Genomic DNA, 22,994 nt, shown 5'->3' with positions numbered 1-22,994 from the left:
TCCTACACTGAAAAATCAAACGTTAATTTGAGTACATTTAGATTTTTTTTAAATTATGGTTCCTTGAATAGATTAGGAAAGGTCTATGGCCCATACAAAACATGCTCATTACATTTTTACACAAAATCATTCTTAGATAATTAGATTTTAGACTCATCAGCTCTGCCTATTTTGAGCTCCTTTCAGTTATTTTAGAGCATCTTTGTCACTTTAAATCCAAATAATCTGCTGTTGGCTACACCCTTCGACTCAATGTTTACACTCACACTTTAAAATGGCTGGAAACAGATGTAGAGCTAGACAACTGTATGTCTTTGAAAAGCAGAAGTAGAGCCTCCTGCACAACCAACAAGAATGCAACAAGTGTTTTCTGGATGGTCAATCAATATCAAAATCAAACCATGATGGAGCTCCACTTGGGTTGCTAGGTAACGGGGTTTGGCTTGGCTGCGGTTGCTAGTTAATTGTGGAATGTGACTTAACAATCGGGAAGTTTTTGAAATGGCTCATTTTCCAGACCCAGAAAGCATTAACTTATTGCCATAAAATACCTGGGTGTTTTTTTTAAGTGCTGCTTTTAGAAGCAGGTGAGACCCGAAATGGAAGTATAAAAAAAGATCAGAGGTGGTGAACTTTTAATCAGTAGTCAAGTGCCTTCAATACTGCGTCTTTTCACATTTACATGTGACATGATGTAGCCTCTAAATTTAGTAAAATTCCCTGAGTAGTTTCACATTTATATGTGACAAGACGCTGTGATTTTGATTCAAAATGGGAAAGACAAGAGTTCATGTCATATGTCAGATGTTTGTTCATAAGTCAGCAAATGTCACAAGAAAATAGAAACTTGACAAAACTTGTCCATCCATGATCGAATGTTTGAAACTGTTACTGTTTAATTTCCTGTCTGAAAATATCAAAAATATCACTTAATAGTATTTCTCATTGTTCACAAAGTAATATTGAAATCAAAATATATCAAAATTGACAATGGTAAAATAAAGATACACAATAAAGATCGTAGCTATTCAATTACATTCTGTAGATTTTTATTATTAAATTTTAAAAACATTACATACTAACCAGGATGAATAAATATCATAAAGTTAGCCATTATTGCCAAACCAGCCAGTAAATATGAAGTTATTTTAATGTTAGTTATTTTATTAAAAACATTTTTTAACCTATAAATGTTTGTTTACATAAATAAATATGTCTGCTGGTATTTAAAATATTTTACTTTGTTTCAAATTAAAGGTTTAGTTTGTTTCATTTGTTACGAGCAAACAGTGAAGCATTATTTCAGGGTCACCAGTAGAGGGCGCAATACGTTCACTTCTCAATCTTCGCGGTGCTGAAATTTGGAAAATCTCATTGTGGTCAAAAGAAAACAGACATTAAAAAAAATAAAATATTTGAAGTTTTTAATAATAAAAAATTATCACAATTGTTTTTAGGCTTTTAAGTTTTTCAACTCTGATGAAATCAAATGTTTTTGTGGCAATGACAGGTTAGTTCAGTCGTACATTTAAAACCTCCCCGTTTTTATTGTGAGATTTTTGTTCTTAATTTTTGAGGCTGACAGCAGAATAAAATGTTGAAATTTCACCTCTGAAATGCGTAACCATGGAGACCTGGCATCAAATCCAGCAGACCTCCAGAACAAACCGGAAGGTTGTTACACCATGAAGAACAGCAGAGTTCGTTCTGTCACTGAACAAACACTCGTCAGATTAATACTTTGACATTTGGGGACTTTACGTGAACGCCTGAGTGACACCGTCATGCTTACATCTCTGGTTATCTAACATGGGCAGGATGAGAGAGGAGCAGGTCATCGGGCTCATGACATAAAAACCCAAATAAGAGGGAATCAGCACTTTTCACGTTTCGTCACTCAAATGTAGGTCATCCACTGACAGTTGTGACAGTCGGGCAAATATCAGGCTGGTCTTCACCCGTTCAAACAGCATCAATCCGATACGATCTTCTTTGAGTAAATCAAAGTTTATGACCTAAGTTGAAGAAATCTTTGTATAGTCATTAATATTAAAGTATAAAGTTCGGCTTAGTTAATAAAAATGGACACTAAAAACGTCGTACTCACTTATTTTCGTAACAATAACAAAGAAAACATTTTTCTTTTTAAAGGTTTTCATTCATTGTCATGAAGGCTCTGGGACTTTACTGCTGCCACACAAATAAAAGCGTGATTGTTATTTATTTAATTATGTACTTTTTTCTAATCTTTTATTTCATTATTGACAAAGGGTTGCACACTTTTTGCACTTGTAAGTGTATTATGTAGTTTTATTGTAATTAAAAAAAAAAAAAGGGAATAAAAGCCAGTAACTGTGCCATTCGTGTAAAACAATCCTATAAGTAAATGTTAAAGTTATTTAATAGAAAATTGATAAAAATCTGTCAAATTTCTATGGTATATTCCAAGCAGCCACACAACTAATTATTATTTTAGTGGTAGATTATGACGATTAATCTATTAATCAGCACATAGTTTCCATGTAACCACTTAAACTTTTTTTAATATAAAATATTAGACATACATAAAGATGCTAACAGACACATAATTCAATTTCTTTTTTACAAAATTACTGAAAAACAAACATTTGTCACTTTAGGCAAACAAATGTTTGCCTAAAGTGCAATAACACAGCCAGGCGCGGAGCTATAGGGGGAGGTTTGGGGGGCGGCTGCCCCCGGGCCCGGGCTGGAAGGGGGCCCGGGTCTGGAGGTGCCACGGAGGTAGGAATAGTTTCAAGACACTCTAATGCAGTGTTTCTCAACCTTTTTCGGGCCAGCGCCCCCCTAGCCTTTATCCAGGTCCCTCACCGCCCCCCACCACAGAATTTACTTGCACTGACAATAATTTTATTATTAATGTTACTATCATTATTGTAGATGTTTTGAATCGGCGCACCAATTATGTTTTCCTGTACACTTCAGCGCGCCTTACGCTCCTTCACCTCGCACACATAACGAGGTAAATGTAGCGAGTTTTGCCCTAAACGTATCGGCGTCTGGAGGAGAGGGGTTGGGGGGGGAGGCGAGCGTATGTTTCTATGCTTTTTCGTGAGGGGGGTGCCGATTTATGTTTTTGAAACCACCTGAATAATGTGTAGTTGCGCCACTGCCCATCATGACACTTCAACAATATTGTGTTACCTTTTATCTGGAAATAGTGTCTGTTTATTCTTGCCATACAGTGTCTGTATTAATTATTGCCAGAAAGGTCTTGCCATACCAGTTTATTCCTCTGTATTTACTTTAGTTTCTTAGTTTATTATTGCATTTTGTTCTTCATTCATTTCCATTTAGTTTCATTTGATTAGTATTATCCTCTCTTGATTTATTGCCAAGTCCACTTTAGTTTCTGTCCTGTTGCTAGATTTAATTTATCGTTTATTGACCACCAGTAATCTTCACTCAGTCTGCTGCGCCGCCTAATCGTCATGTGTTTCGTGTTTCACATGATAATTTTTGAAAGTGTTGATGATTTTTCACTGTTCAGCGTCGGATTCTCTGTTTTTATGCCATAATTCAGATCTAGTTCTTCGCTCCGTTTTGCCCGCTTCTCATGTTTCAGAGTTTTGCGCAATGTGCGCGGCGTTTTTTTGTTTGTTTGTTTGTTTGTTTTTTAACTCCCTAAGGTGCAGGGCGGTCGGGAAACATCGATGCGGGAAAGGCAGATTGACATAAACCTTTTAAAACAATGGAAACAATTTCTGCATTCTGATTATTGAGATTTAAAAGTGCTGTGTTGTTCTATCACCTCCGTTTCATACCGGACCACTTACAGTTCCGGTGTTAACGCTATAAAATGAACGCTCTCTGTCGTGGTATCACCCATGGAGGGATTTCTTTATTTAAATAGGTTCATTTTTCAGAGGGATACAAAGTCGTGATTTTAGTAATTACATGTTTATAAGAGCGATTTTATGTTGTCATTTTATGGTAGCGGGCAGCTTTCAAACTGAAATAAAAAAAAACTTTTTAATATAAATTGCAGCTTTGACATGATCACAGAACTGCCAAAACGTAGCCTACATAAAAACCAGACAAAGTGAATCACAGCAGCGTCATCAGCCGGTGTAACGCTGAACTGATGCGGAGCGAGCTGCGCCATGAAGCTACAAACACTGAATAGAAGAAGAGCTGCCATCGATACAGTTGAAGCCAAGCATGATTTAATGTTACACAGTACAGTTTTACCAAGTTGCTCAAAATCTAAACTGGTATTGTTGTGGATTTAAGGTGTAAAGTTTACCTTCGACCCAACGCCCCCCAAAGGCATCCCAGCGCCCCCCTTTTGTAAAAGTGTCCGCCAGCGCCCCCTGCCGTCCTCTGAACGCCCCCTGGGGGGCGGTACCGCCCACGTTGAGAACCGCTACTCTAATGTCTGATTTTAGACGGAGAAAGTGCGCCCTCGCCTGTTCAGAAAGGTATATGTAAGTTACCGCCACAACCTGCACCCCCCCCTCAACAGTTTTCGCAGGTGATACACGTGAGGGGCCCGGTCATAGGCCCCGCCCCCCGGCCCGACGCCGACTTGTTCCGCTAGTGAACACAGCATTCTTTTATCGTTGATCATTTGTAGCAAAGGATGAATCTGCAGCTAAAAAAATACTTCTAACATCAACATGTGAAAAGCTCAGGCCTTTCCACTCGATGTTCCATCAATACAGGCTGATCTGTTGATTATATTATGGATTAACCATTCAATAATTGGATTGCCACATGAGGAGTTCTGGGTTGAACATTTTTACAAAGTTTTGTTTTATCTTAAATGCAAAAGGTTGATATATTTTCACAGTTTTTTCTTAATTACCTCTCTGAATATGTTGTTCTTTCAGCAAAATCTCACTTTTATGAGTCTGTATGATCCCTTATTGTGGATTTTTTAACTGTCTCCTCCTCAAGTCTACTGTTAAATTAGAAGAGATCAGGAAAGAACTTAGCAGAAACCTGTTGGAACTGAAAAAAAAAAGACTTATAATTTAAATTTAGTAAAATTCCCTGAGTAGTTTCTGGAAATCCTGTAATTCAGCCTCTAATGTGAACCTTTTACCAGGTAATTGATGGCTGTTGTGTCACTTTTAGCTCACCCTGTCATCACATCTCTGTTTTAGTGTTTTTCTGTATATGTTCACTGCATTTAAAATCTTCATTATTATTGCATTAAATCTCATTTTATTGCATTTTAGAGCTGTTTTGCAAACAATCTAAAGGGCATTTTGCTGGTTTGCCATTTCTTTAGGTGTGTCTTCTTGTCACTGTTAATCACCTTACTTTGTGATTTGATTGATTGTCTAGCAAAAAATTATAACTTCTGCTTAATTAAAAGAGGTTTTAGTCATGCTCAACTCAGCTTGAACACAAGGTCTTTAAAAATCAAACATGAAAGCATCTAGAATTAGACTGACCCACATGTCCCTATAGGACTGTGATGAATCGATATTTGTCAGATTTAGTAATCAATTAATCACTAACAAGTATACATCCTAAAAAAAGACATTTCCTGAGAGAATAATGTATTCGGAGTAGTAATTAAACCAAAACTGTATAAAAAATATACACATTTTGCATTTAAGATGAAAACATAATTTTTTCTGGTAATATGTTTTACCCAGAACATTTCAAGTGGCAAAGTTTTAGCTTGGCTAACTTTTGGACTTATTTTGAGTCCAAAAACGATGAATCATTAACTCCGCTAAATTGGATGCTTATTATTTCAATAATCGTTTAATTGTTTCAGCTGTACACTGGAGCGGTTCAGATTGAAGTATATTTACGGGTCAGAATCACATGAAGTCTCAGTAAAACACTCTGAAGTTCGTGGTCATGACAAAATGAGGAAGTGGTGTGAATTTGCACTAAGCTGAGGCTGGAGTAAGTATAATCCTTAAATATAAATAACATTCCTTCAGTTGTCCTCCATGGTTCAAGTGACCTCATTGTCATTTGTTTATACACTCAGGAAGCAGCAGTCACTGAAAAGTGGCCACTTAAAGCACTCATGTTGTGTATTTCTTGTTTAGCTTTAAATAGTCATAAGCTGGACTGCTTGGATTTTTTCAAAAGCAATTTGTTGTGTTGTCCCGATGACAGAGCTGATAAGACCCAGTACATGTCCAATGAGCCAGTCAGGACGCCGTGTCTTCAATGCAGAGTGAGCCGTGTTCAGTTAAAGGAAAATAAAGACGAATCTCAGAGGTATGCAGTGAATGTTTTGTCACACACAGTGAGAATGGATCAGACTGTACAACTGGATAGACGACAACAATGTTTGGTTTTGGTGTTAGTACTGACTCACTGTCAACACTTTTTGGAGCATTTTCATTTTAATTTACCTGACAAATTCAACCATTCGAACTATATTTTAAAAGATTGTGCCAAACTCCTGTGTTCAAAAATACAATTTTTTTTTTTCATAATGTTTTTAGCTGAAAACATTTTTTTCTGTCTAATAATTTTGGTTATTCTGAATGACATTGTCCATTTAGAAGACCAATTTACACCAAACGTTTCTTTCACAGCTGGTATTTTTAGATTTGCTTCAATATTTCCATATAATGTTTTTGTTTTGTTTTTCCCCCATAGGCATCTATTTTATTAAGTGCACCAGTTTCCCGTGCAGCAAATCAGCGCCACAACATGATGCTTTCACCCCATACTTCATAGTTGGGATGGTGTTCCCAGGCTTTGGCAGCATTCAAACTGAAGAGACCGAAATCCGCTTTTTTTTTTTCTAATGCGACCCAACCCACTTGGAAATGTGGTTCTAAATACAATACCTATCCAATGTGACCTGAGTCTGAACGACCAGGCCGCATTCATTTGACCTGAACGTCACTATTCTGCGCTCTGATACGCGCAAGCGGGAAGAAAAACAACAACCATGGCGGGCAGTAATGAGGATTGAGTTGTTGGCTTCGATCGGATAACAACTTTAAAATCGTAAAATATGCTCCATCCTTACCATCCGTCTCTACTTCCGCAAACACGGAGCACACTCGATACGTGTGACGTAATTACGTCCACTATTGTGTATGCGGGACGGCTTTAGGTCGTTTGCTGTTCTCATCCGGAGATCACATACAAGTTGCACATGTGAACAACCAGACAAAGAAATCTGATTTAACAACAACAACAAAATAAATAAATAAATAAATAAATAAATAAATAAATAAATAATTGAGCATTTAGCCCTGCAGTGTGAATGTAGCTTTACAAGCGTTCCCGTTTTTCCTCCAAATGATCATTATGGTCAAACAGTTCCATTTTAGTTTTGGACATGTCTCCAAAAATGAAGGTCTTGGTCACTCTGTACATTTTCAAACCGCATAATGGCTTTTTATGTTTCTTTTCTTCCACAATAAGTGGCCTTTCAGTCATATTGGACACGTTTCACTGTGGATAATGACAGTCTCATCAGCTTCATGAAGCTTCATGAGACTGTCAGCTCATGAAGCTGACAGTCTCATGTCAGCTTCATGAGCTGACATGAGACTGTCATGTCAGCTTCATGACAGTCTCATGTCTGTCATGAGACTGACATGAGACTGTCATGTCAATCTCATGTCAGTCTTAATTCCATGTCCTGGAATTAATTTCCACATTTTGGACAAGAAGTTCCTGAGCCGTATGATGGTTGGACATTCCCATCATGTCTACACTTGCATATAATTGTTTGAACAGATGAATGCAGCACCTTCAATTACTTGAAATCTTGGCAGTTTATTTAAACTTTCCCATCATGTTAAACACAGAAGCAGAGTCTTCTTCTGTAGTTAACAGCAGCTTGCATCCATCAATGTTGCACTACTGTCATCTCTTTGACTTTATTACTAATTACGTGTTCTTTTGTTTCTGTAGTATTACACCAGTTACATAAACCAGTAAGATGCCCATCTGAAAATGAGTGCTATTCAATAAACTATAACCAGTTCTTATTCTATTTATAACAATCTCCTCCCTCCAATGTATTCATCTAATTCAGGGGTCCCCAAACTTTTTCCTGTGAGGGCCACATAACGTTTCCCTTCTCTGGTGGGGGGCCGGAGTCAGTTTGTAACAGAAAAAGTGTGACGATTGCAGGAGTGCCTAAATGTAAAAATGCATTGTCTTCCAGAAAGCACAATCAAATAACCCTCTCTGGGTTCTTCACAGAACAAACAAAAGTCAGAAAATAACGCTATTTATAAAATAAATACCGTCTTTTCCAGACTATAAGCCGCAGATATCTCTGCTGCTCCAGGTTTTCCACAACAATGCAGCAGAGGGGGGCGGACACCCAATATTTGAGTCATAACAGGTCAATTGAATATCACATTTATTAGGGTTGAAAAAGAAAAAGTTGCTATGTTTAGATTTAACTGAACTGATTACGGTAGTTTCCGAACGGTAACTGTAAAAGTGCTGATCCTTCGTGTCTGCTACTAGCATGTGCTAAATGAAAATAGGCAATCTCTTCTTCTTCTTCTTCTTCTTCTTCTTCTTCTTCTTCTTCTTCTTCTTTAGATGTCAAAGGCAGCTTGCATCCATTATTGTTGCACTACTGCCATCTACTGGATCCTAATATCTATACGTTTAAAAAAACAAAAAATCTTCTTTTTCCCCTCAATGCTATTTAACTGATCAACAACATTCTCAAATTTCAATTCCCTATTAAAACCTAATTCCATTTTAATGGGCGCTTTCTTCTTTTATTTCCAATTTTCACTTCCAATGATTCACTTCCTGCTAAAGAGCCCCCTGGTGGTTGAAGAAAAATACACATATAAGCCGCAAGGTTAAAAGCTTAGGAAAAAAGAAACGGCTTATAGTCCGGAAAATACGGTATATGAAAAAAAATCTAAATGCTCTCTGGTATTGTTCAGGGGGCCGGACCAAATGTGGAGGCAGGCCGGATCCGGCCCGCGGGCCGTAGTTTGGGAACCATTGATCTAATTCTTGTTTTTGGATTCCTATACAAATGTCTCCCTTTGATCTCATTATTTCACCTCATTTTCTATAAGCTATTACGTTCTTTCCAAACTATATTTTTGCTTCATCAAAATATCTACTTTTTGAACAGCTTTTTGAGTCAACTTATCTGCTCTTTTGGAAAACAAAAAACCTACAAAAGAAAGCAGTTTGTTTCAGATGTGACTAAAACTAACACAAATGTGTCAGTTAACCTATCAGAAGTCTCGAAAGTCATGACATCTTCTGGGTTTTACCTCATTGTTTAAAGAGACAGTAATCATTCTGTATGTAAACTTAGATAGACAGTAACAAATATATCTGAAATATTCTTTTTCTCAATACTGTGATATTTAGCAAATAGAAATAATTTAAGTAATTCTAACTGACCAAAAACAAGAGAAATTTGGCCTGATTTGATTTCAGACAGTGAAGAAAAAACATGTTTATTTCCCCCTCGATAGTAAATATATGGTTTTAATTTTAAAAAATTAAAAAAACAACTCATGTTTTCCAAAATGAAAGCTCAAACAAGTCTTGAATGACTGAAGGACAAGCTGAGGTTTACAGACCCTGGGCTGATCACCTTGAAGCTCAGAGCAAAACACGCGAGTCCTCATGAGAGATGGTACTGAGAGAACATCCTGGAGGCTAACAGGAAGAAAAATAAAGACAAGGCTGCTCCTGTGTACTCATCACGCCCTCGTGGATCATTTATCTCTGGAATAGTTTTTACGTCAACCACAGCAACATGTGATCTGATCTGTTCCCCAAAAGTCCAAAACCTTTCAGCTGTGGGTTTTACAGTCAAAACAGTGACGCAAAACAAAGAGTCACGCTTTGAATTATTTCCCAACGTCTTATTTCTGAAGGGAGTATCCCTGAATTCACAGAGCAGTTGTGCAAAGGTCTTTCTCTATCATTTGTTGTGAAATGGAGATAAACAACTCCACACAAGGTTTTTAAACCAGTGTGCAGTCATGCTAAGTCAAGGCATTTCTTTAACCTGATTTAGTCATCACCGCCCCTTGAAAATGTTCATAGCTGTGACCAAACCAGGCCAGCAAACATTATAGGTGGGCAGAGATAAAAAAAAAAAAAATTGTATGTATGTAACAGGGTTTTGTTAATATTATAGATGTGAAGTTTGTCGAAATTGGTTTTTTTATTCTCCAAATTAATTTTGTTTAGCCAAAAAGTTATTTTTTCCTGACATTTGTTTAACTTTTACATTATGCTGCTCTTGGCAGTTGGTGGGAAAGCAACCATTAACTAACAGCACTTCACCTTTTTCTGTTGTCCTATTTATATTTAAAATCTGTGGAGACCAATAATGGTTGCCATCCAGCCTAAATGAGTTTGAGAGGATTTACGGAAAACATTTATGGTAGTACATACCGCAAAAAACTTGAGGCTACAAACCTTGTCTAAAGGTGCTTCAACTCAATATTAAAACCATGAAACTGAGTACCTACACGTATTTATATATACAAATATACAAAAATGTCAGAAAAGTGAGCTTTTTGCCCTTTTACCTCACAGGCTATTTTATGTTAGCCAATTTTAAATTTGACCCAATCGCTAACGTTTGTCCGTGACATATGTAATGCGCCAGTTCAACGGCATGATTACTGGAAATTGCCTGCACTATTAATAACGGTCCTGAACTGCGAACAGAAAAGTGCCGAGCAGAACATAGTCGGCTGTTAATGTTAATTCAATATTTGGAAGCACGGCCAACACGGTCTGAACCATAGACATCATATACGTAGACGCCTCATGGAGCGCTGAGTCGTACGTAACAGCGTCCGCCATCTTCTATGTGGCAGCAGGGCGATCGGAGCTCCTTAAGTCCTGTGCTCACTCACATTACTCACATTACTAAGTCCTTGTTTCAAGCGTTTTACAAAACAAACTGGATTCATTGGCATTACCTTTCACGGGTAAAGATGAAAGATCAGAATTACCGTATTTTCCGCACTATAAGGCGCACCGGGGTATAAGGCGCACCTTCAATGAATGGCCTATTTTAAAACTTTTATCATATATAAGGCGCACCGCATTATAAGATGCATAGAATAGACGCTACAGTAGAGGCTGGATTACATTATGCATCCACTAGATGGAGCTGCACTAAAGTGACTATCAACAAAACAGTCCGACTCCAGTCGGCGAGGAGAGCCTTCCACGACTGGGTGGGGGCGTGGCCGGACGATGGTCACCCTTCTCAGTTCGCGCACAGCATGTTCGTGGGTGGTGCTAAATGACCTGCACATAGACATAATATAAGGATAGACGCCTCATGGACCGCTCTCACCTATTGTCGCTGACAAGATTTAGGGCGGCCATCTTGCAGCGGTACACCACTCCACTCAGCTTATGTGTTTAGCAGGCACAATGACGTATCAGCGCATTTAATCGATCATAACACGCTTTTTTGTTACTGGAAACCATATTCAAACATCTATCAAAGCTACATTTATAAACAATTGTATTATTTAAGTATGTTTTTAATACATAGTTCAGCATATTTAAATATGCTTAGTGGCTATAACAGAAATGGAATATTCTGATATTGATGTATGATGAGCATATTAAAAAGCACACAGCCGTTCATAATTTATTTAATAAATTATTTAGTAATATCAATACATATTTATATAACTATACAACCACAAATAAATAATGATTAATAATGGCACCAATAAATAATGATTAATACTGAATAATATATATTGGATACATGTTTATAGGTATGTATGTATATATATATACATATATTTTAAATTCCCTTCTCATCCTCCGTGGGTGGTCTGTTTCATCTTCTGAGGACTCGAGCTGTGTGTGTGTGTGTGTGTGTGTGTGTGTGTGTGTGTGTGTGTGTGTGTGTGTGTGTGTGTGTGTGTGTGTGTGTGTGTGCGTGTGTTTCAGCCGACGAGTTCTAGCTTTGGAGAGATTCAACAGCTGAGATTGAGTCCAAAATCCGATGTGAGATTCATCCGTGCTGCAGTGAATCTGTCTCTCTTTATAGATATCTCCCTCTTCTTCCTCACATCGTGTCTTTAGGAAACTTTCAAAACAAAAATGGAAGATTTGGGATGTATCTTACTAGTGAAAGAATTACATATAAATAATAGTCTTTACCACCTGTGTAAACTTTGCTGGTGAATGTTATTACACATACGTTTTATAACACGTGTTATATTGTTTCATTTCTAATATAGGCTCTTGTGTCAGATAATCTAAGTCAATGTTGAGAATAATAATTTTTTTTAGATTTATGGAATCTCAGTTAGCCTTCATAGCGGGGCTGAACCCATATTACACCAAGCACTGTAGCTAATATTAGCTGGTATCTCGCCGGTGGACATAAATACAGTAAAGTAATATTCTAATCACAATATATACACAATAATATATCCATCTTACTTGTGAAATGTTGTTTGTGGAGCGTTCACCTCAATATCCATCGATCAGAACAACAATATTCCTCAGTGCTGAAGCATCTTCTGCTGTTTTGATTGAGCAAAGTAGGAGGGTATACCGCTCCAAGATGGCCGCCGTATTTCCTGCGCCGGAGCAGCCAATGCGGGGTCTACTCTTATATTATGTCTATGGACCTGCAGACGACTTGATTCTAAACCTTCGGTAGGTAAATACATAGATGGGTCATTCAAACTTTATTAACAAACTAGCGTTCTGACAACTATCCCACCATGCACCGCACGCTTCTTCTACAGGCAAAAATGAAGTCGGTGACTGCTTACCGTAGTTGCTAAACATGTTGTGGCTCAATATTGGTCCATATATAAGGCGCACCGGATTATAAGGCGCACTGTCTGCTTTTGAGGAAATTGAAGGTTTTTAGGTGCGCCTTATAGTGCGGAACATACGGTACTTGACCTAACAATCAGCGGTTGTTTCGAGCTAATGTAGCTACTTAGAAAATATTTCTCGGTTGTTTAGAAGCAAATTTCTGACTGCAAGCGTAGCAGCTAACGGTTTCACACTGTTTTCTAATGAGAGAGCGCTGGTGAAAAACCGCTGTTAGAGGAGAAGTTAATTAAAAAAACAGAGGATTTTGTGAGGAAAGATCAGTCAGGATCAGAGCTGGAGCTGCTGTTCTTCAGTCTGTTGCTCAGCTTCACCATGTCGGTATTTAGCTATAAAGATGCTACGAGTCAGAGCCCAACATACTGAAAATGTATTTTTCTGGATGTGAAGGAAACATGTATGTATTTTCTATTTCACTTTTGAATAATTTCTCTTTTATTCTCGTCCTGGTTCACAGGCTAAAACCTGGCTTTAGCCTGTGAACCAGGACGTCTGAGAAGTCATTGGAGTTCTCCCAGTGTGACCAGCAGACTGAAGCCCTGCCTGTGGCCAGTGTTCCCAGTATAATAAACGTTTTATTCTCACTTTTTGTGTATTTTAAAATATCGCAATCTGAAGTATTAGTGTATTAATACAGCTTATGTAATGAAATAAAAATTATTTACTGTTAGAATTATTTTCACCCATTGCTGTCAATAGAGTTGATGTATAGTGGAATATTTTTTCTCTGGAAAAAAAGTAAGAATATGTATTTAATGTTTGACAATGACTGATTTATAAATCAAAAGTAATTTCTCAATGTATAAAAAATAAATACAAGAAAATTATGTCTTGAAACATTAAATGTACATTAAATTGTGGAATTATGTAAATATTTTCTTTAAACACTGTAAAAGTGTGTCTGTTCATCAATGTCGATATAAAAATGATCAGAATCATTTCTATCAAATAAATACATTGTGCTCTTTATTCAGAAATGCCCCAAAACAATTAAATAATCACATCAAAAGTTAGAAACTCTGTCTTTAGTCATTTCTTTGATTACCAAATATATTAGTGTGTGAGAAAATGTGTCAGTGACAGGAAATAATTTAAAATACTTTGTAGAACGGCAATTTCTGAAGTTCGGTCCTTTTACTTGTATTAGCTTACTGGCACATATTCCACATTCATTATGGCGGACCCTGTTACGTATCGCAGCAACGGGCAGACCCGCTCCATGAGGCGTCTACATATTCATGTCCGCCCTTCAGACGAACGGCTTCTTTCACTTCCTCCGCCGCTATTGCTAAAACTACAAGCAGACTACAAATTCTAAAACAGCGCAGAAAATCGACGTCATCATTCAGAGCTTCTTCTGATTGGCCAAGTTGAAATTGTACCTTAGGAATTCCAAAGGAGACAACAGAAACCATTAAACTTTGCACTTACTTGCAACTTTTATTTTTTTGCAAATACACTAGAAATGTTTACAAAAGCACTGTATAAACATTTGTGCAGTGTAAATTATCAAAACTAAAAATGAATATTACTTTGAAATCATTTTGCACCTAAAATGACAAAAAGGTGGGGGATTGTCATCATCAGCAGCAAAACAAGTTAGTATAAGTCAAAGGAAATGTCTGTTAGAATATCAAAACTGGAAGAGGTGGTCGTTACAAATCAAAAGGTAAATCAGAGTAACAGAAGAATGGCACTAAATCAGCAAAGGAGGCATCATTCATCTAAATGTTACACTTGGTCAAGATAATCAGCCTTCCAGTGGACCACTCCAGTTTGACGGAAATGTTAACCACTCAAACACAGCACTGCATCACTAACTGGTCCATCTTTTACACTTTTGTCTTTTACATTTTCAGTACAAATAAAGAATTGAAATGATCTACAGTGAAATAGGTGGACAAAAGAAAGGGCTAAATAATGCTACAGACAGAAGGAAAGTAATACTACAACTAACAAACTCAAAAACTTAAATATTACTTGGCCCCTTTAAAGAAACAAACAAAAAAAAAACATTCACAATTTGTTTTATTTTTTCCTCACAACTCTGTATTGCTTTGTCTTACATAACACTGAGATTTTTGCTTCTCAAAGAGCACTGATTACTTATATTCTGCACCAAGTTTTTTTTTTTTTTTTTAGAAAAAGAAAGCGATACCCATTATTTTTTCTTTTTTGTTTAATCCTTCGCCTTAGTGTAAAAAGGCACACACTCACACGTGCGATCACACAACACTGTTGCAAATACTTCACATAAGTGGTGGCACAATTCTTTTTTTTTTTCTTTTTTTTTCCCCTCCTTGTCAAAGTTAGGCGGTGGCGGTTTAGTGGCACAGCAGTTATCGCAGAGAGCAAACACAGCGCCCAGAGTAGATCGATTGGGGTTATCTTTGGTCAAGCCGGACTCATGGGTCAGCGAAGTGGAGTGCGGATCGGGTCGGCGTGTTTGAACAGGATGACTCGGCTCCCTGGATTAAGGTTTTTCAGGGATATTAAGCAAGGTGAAAGACTATGAACTGTGAGTTTGCACAAGGTGGTAATTGGCTGCATGCATGGAGCGAGCGGGTCCAACTTGAAAACAATGGCTTTTGGCTCAGAGGTTAAATACATACTTATAAAACTGTTCGCTCAGCACAAATAAACTTAAGAAAATGTCTTTTTGGGAGGATTTTGGTGCACCTTTTGGAAAAAAAACAATCAGAACTAATCTGAATTTTAGTTGGAAATATAATAGACGATGCAAGCGTGGCTCAACCCCTTTAAAGACATTTAAACCGACTATAATAGCTCCCAAGATGAAACGTATGATATGCTCAGATCCTCTTTGTTTAAATACATGAGTGATTTCAGTATGATAGATTTGGAAACAGTGATAACTAATTGCTAAGTTTAATAGATGGCAACAAACTTTGGGCTTTGTGCTCAGGTTGGCAACAGAAAAAAAGCCTCCAGAAACCCAATGAGAGCACAAGGTGGTGAATACAAATACGAGTCCATAGGTCATGGCAATTTTAGCAGCAGTAACAAATACAAAAAAATATCAAAAAGAAGACACTCCAACTGGTGTCTGAAAGCAGGTAACACAGAGACAAACCTTTGAAATGTACTAAACACAAATGGACCACTTGAATTGAAACAATCAGGACAAATGACGACAAAACATCTCCAGGAAAAGTACAGGACATTTTTTTTTCAGGTTGACGGTTTTATGGCCTTATATCCACTCCCTACCCGAGACCGCCGGAGGGAGTCTTGACAAATGTGGCGGACACACAGAGAAGACGTAAGACAAACAGTGATTCAAGTGCTGTGTGCTGAGTTTGCCTGAACGCCTGCAGCTCCTTGGCGAACTGAGAGTGCGCAGCGGCGAGCGGCACGCCGGGGTCCCGGTCTGAACACGCACGGCACCTGACAGTGTCTCTGACAGATCAGCTGCAAATACAAAAACAAAAGAAGAAAAAGAAAAAAGAAGATTCCCGCAATCCAAATTGTGCTTTTCATCTCTAATACGTAGCAGTGAGGACGAGGAGAAGCATCGACACCAGACTGAAATTAGTGTCTCGGCACGTCTCGGCCTGCGACTGCCAGCTGGATTTGGTCAGAGGTATCTCAGTTAGTTCCCCTTTAAATATGTACAGTAGAAGTGTTCCCAGCTTATCTGAATACGCTGAACCCTGGTAAGGCAGAAACAGGTTCAAGTTTCCCTTGTAAGTCAAGTTGGTGTTTTATTCTTTTTTTTTTTTTGATAATTTGTGAATATTTTCATGAATTTTAAAGCGAAGTGCCTCAAATCAGGGATTTTCACTCTAAATAGTGTTTTAAGGAAAGAAAACATGGGAGAAAAGAAGAGGGTGAAAATCACGAGTATTTCAGGTTTTATACTAAACTGTGCCTCCATTAGGAAAAAGACAGTAGTCCATTTAAAAATAAAGGTGCACACACAGATTCACTGACTCATACTGGAAGTGCAATGTGAATAACCTGCAGGTGCACTAACTCATCTTGGGAAAAAAAGGCTCAGTTGTTGGTTTTTTATGCTTTCCTTACAAAATATATTAAGTTTATGTTTGCTTGCAAATCCGCTAACTCGCCTGATTCCAGGAGGTTTTCCAGGTTTGTAAGGGATTTTTAATCTGAAGGCTCAAAGTTTTCTCCTCTTGCAGTGCTGACAGAAAACGACTGCAACAACACTCGCTGTTGTTACAGTTAAAGCGAAACACTGAGTTTCACCAGCAGCGTCTGCCCAGAGGATCATGCATCCGTGTGCAAGAGGGACGACTACGCTAAGTTTTTAATTTTCCCTTAGTAGAATTATGGAAAAAGCATTTTTGTATTATATTCCTGGTTGAACCCAACCATTCCCAGTTTGAAAAGTCCCTCTGTGTTCAGGGTCTGCCAGGATGGAGGTGTTTATGCACGGCGGAGGAGGGGTTGGTTGTGTTGCAGTCCTGCAGGCAGGAGGATAGACGGCCAGAAGAGTGCTCAGGAAGAGGATCAATGTCTTTGTAGGCTAAACGATCTCCGGGGTTTGTGTCGCACTGTGTCCTCCCCCACCCATGCTAATGAAATAACCCACAGCCCTCCAGATCTCCACGCTTGGGGAGAGGAAACCTCAATCAACACTTCTGGGCCTCCACCGGCGACATGGCGATGTAGGAGCCGTTCTTCATTGGCTGGTTGGCCGGTTTTTCTGACGAGTCGTCCAGCTTGTCGCTGACTTGCGTGTATGCGGTGTCGTCTTTCGCCGTCTGAGCAGGAAGAGAAACGTCAGTGCAAAATAATAGATATTGTTGGCATAATGTCCAGCCCTATTTTAAACATCAACATCACGATGGAATTAAATGCTTTGACTTGAAATGTTTTACAGTAGAGTTCAAAAACAAATCAAATAAAAAAGGAAAAATTACAATGAAGGTGAGAAACAAACAAATGTTTTGATAAATGAAAACAATCAGAAATGAAAATCTGCAATTAGAGATGCACCGAAAGAATGACCGACAACTGGAATCAATTGGTTTAAAGGTGACCGACTATGCTGCCATGAATAGGTTAGGATAGGTCTATCATCTACACCAGGGGTGCCCAAAGTCGGTCCTCGAGGGCCAGCATCCTGCACATTTTAGTTCTCTCCCTAGTGGTAATAACAATCTTTTCAGCATGTCAACGTTCTTCTTAGGCCCTTGAGTCATTATCTGATGCAGATGTGATAAACCAGGGAGAGAACTAAAACAGGCAGTGCCTGCTGATTTGTGACATTACATTCAGAAGGTTCTTGAAAATGTGTGTGTTTTTTTTAAGCGCTTTGACTGTTTTTAGAAGCAGTAGAGACCCGAATGGAAGTATAAAAACATGCGAAAAGTGAATTTTGTGTAATGGGTCTCCTTTATATGTTAGCTTGGCTCTGATTGGTGAACTATAAAAAATCCAATATTCTTCCAGTCAGTGAAGGCGCCATGCCCGAGCACTACCAGGTGTGTTCGCAGTCACTGAGGGAAAAGACTGACAGTTAGCCGCTTTCAGTGCGAGTAATGACAACCATTTAAAAGGAAGCCACATTTTTTACACATCGAGACATGTCACTGGTCTATTAAGGCTGTGAGAAAACGAGAGAGAGCAAGACTTTCAGCAGACAACAAGAAGGCTTAGCAGAGAAACAGCAAAGTTGCTTTATTTTATCCGTTAAAGTGTTCAACCTCAGCCAGTTGTGAAATATGATGGGTCTGGAAACGTTGGCAGGTCTTTGAAAACCTCAATGTTTTAGTAATGCTAGCCATGCTAATTGCTAATATATGACGCTAAAGCTGTTTTAATGTATTTATTGTATTTATGACATAAATAATTAGTTTATCAATAAATGCACATCTTTGGAAAGCTTGGAAAATTTTCTGAGTAATTAATTTCTCTGAATTCTTTAAAGTTCCCCTATCTTATATTTTTTTAGGATTTGGGCAAAATCTGCATCAGCAGATCGGAGCTTATCCAAAAGACAATTTTTATCAGTGCATCCCTTCCAGAAAAGCCACACAAATGTTAAAAAATGAGGATAAAAACAAAGGGAAACTGAAGACTTACAGTGAAAGAATGAAAAGCCTCGGTAAAATCTATTCGTTTAACTTCATTCTAAAAACAGAAAGGACAAAAATAACGGGGGTTAAACAGAAAACTTAAATCAGAACATGGTTAATAAAACATTGCAATTAAGCATTTCTTAAGAGGAAATACCCCAAAAATCCATGACTTAGGGAATAAACCGAGCTGCTTAGCATAGCAGCGCATGCAGCAAGATAAGAAAAAACAAATCCATCCTGGTAAAGAAACTCGGCTAATAAAGTTTTTGTTTCAACTTTAACCTGGTTGTTTCTGGCGTTGAAGCTAAGCTAGGAAAGGCGGATGAATCCGTCAGCATTGTTTCAGCTTTACGAGGTCATACTTGGAGAAAACTTAAAAACTCCCTGTGAAAATAAATAATCTTCATCTTAAACTACAGCTCAAGCCGGGCCTTGTGTTCATCAGGTGGTGCGTCGTGACAGACATTCCTCAAACAAGCCAAGTAAATACCAGCCTTTGCCTATTTTTAAGACGCTCGTTCTATAATAAATGTTACAGTTTAATGTGAGATGACAGCAAATCTCCGATCATCAAATTATAACATAAAAAAGAGAAAATCTAAACCCTGTTTTCTTCATTTTCCTTTCAAAAACATTTTATTACAAGATGAGACATGTGGCGACTTGTGACTTTACCAACTTGCACAACCTTCCAACCAGTCCCGTCACTAAACATCAAAGTGTGAAATAAATCTAAAGAAAAAAGAAGGAATTGTTTTACTTTTGTGGTGATTCACCCTTTTATTTCTCAGCCCTTTGCCTTAAACTTTATGATGACACAATGATGAACTAAGTTACTGCAGGTAAAACAGGACAGCAATGGATGCTGCTGCAGGCTGAAATCCAGTGGACAGTACACTGCAAAAACACAAAATCTTACCAAGTATTTGTGGTCTTTAGTTAGAGTTAATATCTTAGTACACTTGAAATAAGACTTAGAAGTACATTTTCAGCAAGTTACATGATATTATATCAATATTAATTCCTTAATATTGATGAAAAAGTACTAGTTCCACTGTCAGCTTATTTCACTTATAACAAGACATTTTTGCTGTATTACGAGTGAATTAATCTGCCAGTAGAACAAGTATTTTTTTAAATTAATATTAAGGATTGTTTTACTTAAAACAAGCTTGTATAAATTGTCAAAAATTTACTTGTAAGTTAGTTTTGTCTTATTTCAGGTGTACCAAGATATTTGCACTTGAAACCAGACCAAAAATACTTGATAAGATTTTGTTTTTGCAGTGTATTGGTTTCACTGTGTAAAATGTATTTTAAATACTTTTTCCATATTCTGCCCGATAACATTTTAATGGTCCTTTGTTTTTTATCACACTGGGTCCATTTTCTGAGAGCAGGAAGCTCTGTGGATGACCTAAAGCACCTAGGATACCCAAACATCAGAGAAGCACATCAGAGAGACAGCAGCACTTCCAAATTCTTCTTTTCTTATCTGAATTAAAGTGATCTCAGACTCTGTTGAGGCTACAGTTCAAAACCACGTATCAGTCACTGCTGGAGATAAGAGGGGGGCATCAATCCTGAGGTTACTCTGGGTTGTTAACCTACAGCTGTGCAGACTCAAAGGGAACTGAGATGTTTTTCTTCCTTAATTTGTCAAAAAGTGCATTCACTGCTAGAAAACCGTAAAAAGCACCATGAAGCACTACAAAAACAAAATTTTACCAAGCACTTTGGTTTCTAGTGGAAATATCTTAGAACAGATAAAAAAAAAGACAAAGCTAGCTTATGAATAACTTTTCAGCAACATATATGAGCTTGTTTTAAGTCAATAATTGCTTAAAATACTTATTTACTTTAACTTATAATATGGGGAAAATGTCTGAACTGGAAAATGAGACAATACAACAAAATCTCCCACAGGACATGAGCTAGTCCTTAATTAAGAATACTTTTATCAACTTAATAAGTATTTAAAAAATACGAAGTTACATTTATTTATTAAAAATTGTTACGATGTAATGTCAGCAAAACCCTATTGCTAAAGACTCGAGCAGGCAGGCCTTTAAAACTGGTAAAAACGTCTTGTAATAAGTTAAATAACTCATACTTTTTTCATTAATATCAAGAAAATATTTATATTAAACAAGCTCCTATATCTTGCTGAAAAGTTACGTGTGAGTCAATTTTGTCTTACTTCAGATGTGGTAAGGTATTTGCACTAGAAATTAGGCAAAAAAATGTATAAGATTTTGTGGTTTTGCATTGTGTGACGGTTTACTCCTGGAAGAGTGTGAGCACATTCAGGACTGATCCAGAAAAGAAATGACTTCCATCTGATGTTACTGTGCAAGTCTGATGAAAAAGATCATCAGACTTTTACCGATGATCTATTTTGGTCTTTTGCTTGTGTCAGACCTCAATTAACTGAAACCTGACAAAGATATTCGCACCTGGTCTGATGAAGGCTAAGTTCACATTTGAACCAAAAATACTTGGTAAAATTTTGTGTTTTTGCAGTGACCTCCGTTAGGTCCAGAATACTGAAAACTGCTCAAGCTGGCTTTACTGCCTACAAATAATGCGGTGTGTTAGTGAACGTGTGCAGAACTTGCAGCTGCTGAGCGCAGTTTGTGCAGAAATATGCAAAAATACAAAGTTACATGTACTTATCAGGTGGAGGCTGAATTAGGGCCATTGTAGATTAAAAAAAAAGGAGTAAACTTCTGCCCAAAAACTCAGAAATTTTGAAAATAAACTCAAAAGTAAATTTCTCAGTTTGAAAAGTTTCAACTTTACTAGACAAAACTCTAAATGCCTGATTTTCAAATGTCCAAATTCTCCAAATAAATTTGGAGATTAAATTTAATTAAAAATAAAAAACCTCCAAAAGTTTAAAATTTTAGATTTTTTTTTTTTCACTCAGAAATTTCTAGTTTATTTTCCAGAAAATTTCTGAGGTTAATCTAAAAAATTCTGAGTTATTTATAGTGAATTTTTAACTCTTCAAACTCAGAAATTTCCTAAATTTTGCTAGAAAATTTCTGAACTCGATCACAACATTTATGATAAAAAAAAACCAAACATTTTTTGATCTACAAAGGCCCTAATATGCCGTGGTAGTTTCGCACTGAGTTAATGCAAGCAGAAAGCCAAATAGCAGTGAAATGCAGAGCAAAGGTTCTGTTTCTTACCTTCTTCTGACGGTTCCTGCAGAACAACACAACAAGCACCAGCAGCAGGATGATTCCCAACCCCACGATGAGCAGCGGGAAGTTTGAGACGAGAGTGAGGATGAGGAGCAGCGTCCTCATCTGAGACGCAGAGTCGTCATCGATGGTTGCCGTCTACATTTGGAGAGAGAGAGAGAGAGAGAGAAGGTTGATTTGTGGTTCAAGCGACGTTACCAAAACGTCGGTGGTTCGTTTCCGAGAGTCTCACCTCGTTGACAAACATGATGGGGAAAACTGTCTCGTTGATTAACTTTGTTTTACTGAAAACACAGAGAGACGGAGATTAGGAGGAACATCTGGCTCAACATGCTGCCTGGATGTTGACAGAGTGTTGCAACAGGAAAGTAGGTCAGAGTTCAACAGCGAGACTTACGGGAAGCCCGGGACTCTCTTCAGGATGATGTTGAGCTGAGCTCTCTTACAGGCGCGGATGGGAACACCAGTAGTCTGTAAGAGAGCAGACAAGCACATCTCTTTACTTTCTGATAATTTCTACACAAAGGAAGGAAACTGCCACCAAAAACATCAACATTATGCTAATGATTAATTCAAACGGTACGATTTGAGGATTGGAAACATGGCAACATGTCTGAGCGTATCAGAGGCAGGATGGTGGTGGCAGCGTCATATGGGACTCTTTTGTTAGTCTTGTTGGCTTATATTTGCAGGATACTCCTGGCTATGATGAATAAAAATAAAATCTCAGTTTTTTTCCATACCAATTGATGTTTTTCTTTATTTCTTTTATAAAAGTGAAATTACAAATGCCAGAAAACATTTTTAAAAAGTGGCTTTTGTTTCAATCGTCAGTATTAGGCCTTGGCTCGGTTTAACTAGGTGAAAATAGCAGAATAAAGACACAATTTTACCAGAA

General features: G+C 37.7%; 1 protein-coding gene across 1 annotated transcript; it reads right to left on the bottom strand.

The window, feature by feature from the left end:
- Positions 1-14,230: 14,230 nt before the first annotated feature.
- LOC145552839 (lysosome membrane protein 2-like) lies at positions 14,231-22,567 on the bottom strand (the record flags this gene model as incomplete). The annotated part of the gene is given in 5 exon segments (XM_081610822.1): positions 14,231-17,564; positions 18,889-18,936; positions 22,082-22,234; positions 22,329-22,380; positions 22,494-22,567. Coding segments are annotated over 5 exon segments (459 nt in total), but the record flags the coding sequence as incomplete, so codon positions are not given.
- Positions 22,568-22,994: the final 427 nt, after the last annotated feature.

This window comes from Poecilia reticulata, chromosome 9 (genome assembly GCF_904066995.2).
Source record: "Poecilia reticulata chromosome 9, P_reticulata-male-v2, whole genome shotgun sequence".
Classification (NCBI taxonomy): Eukaryota; Metazoa; Chordata; class Actinopteri; order Cyprinodontiformes; family Poeciliidae; genus Poecilia; species Poecilia reticulata.
The sequence above is the reverse complement of the archived record's forward strand: the minus strand, read 5'-3'. Positions and strand labels throughout refer to the sequence as shown.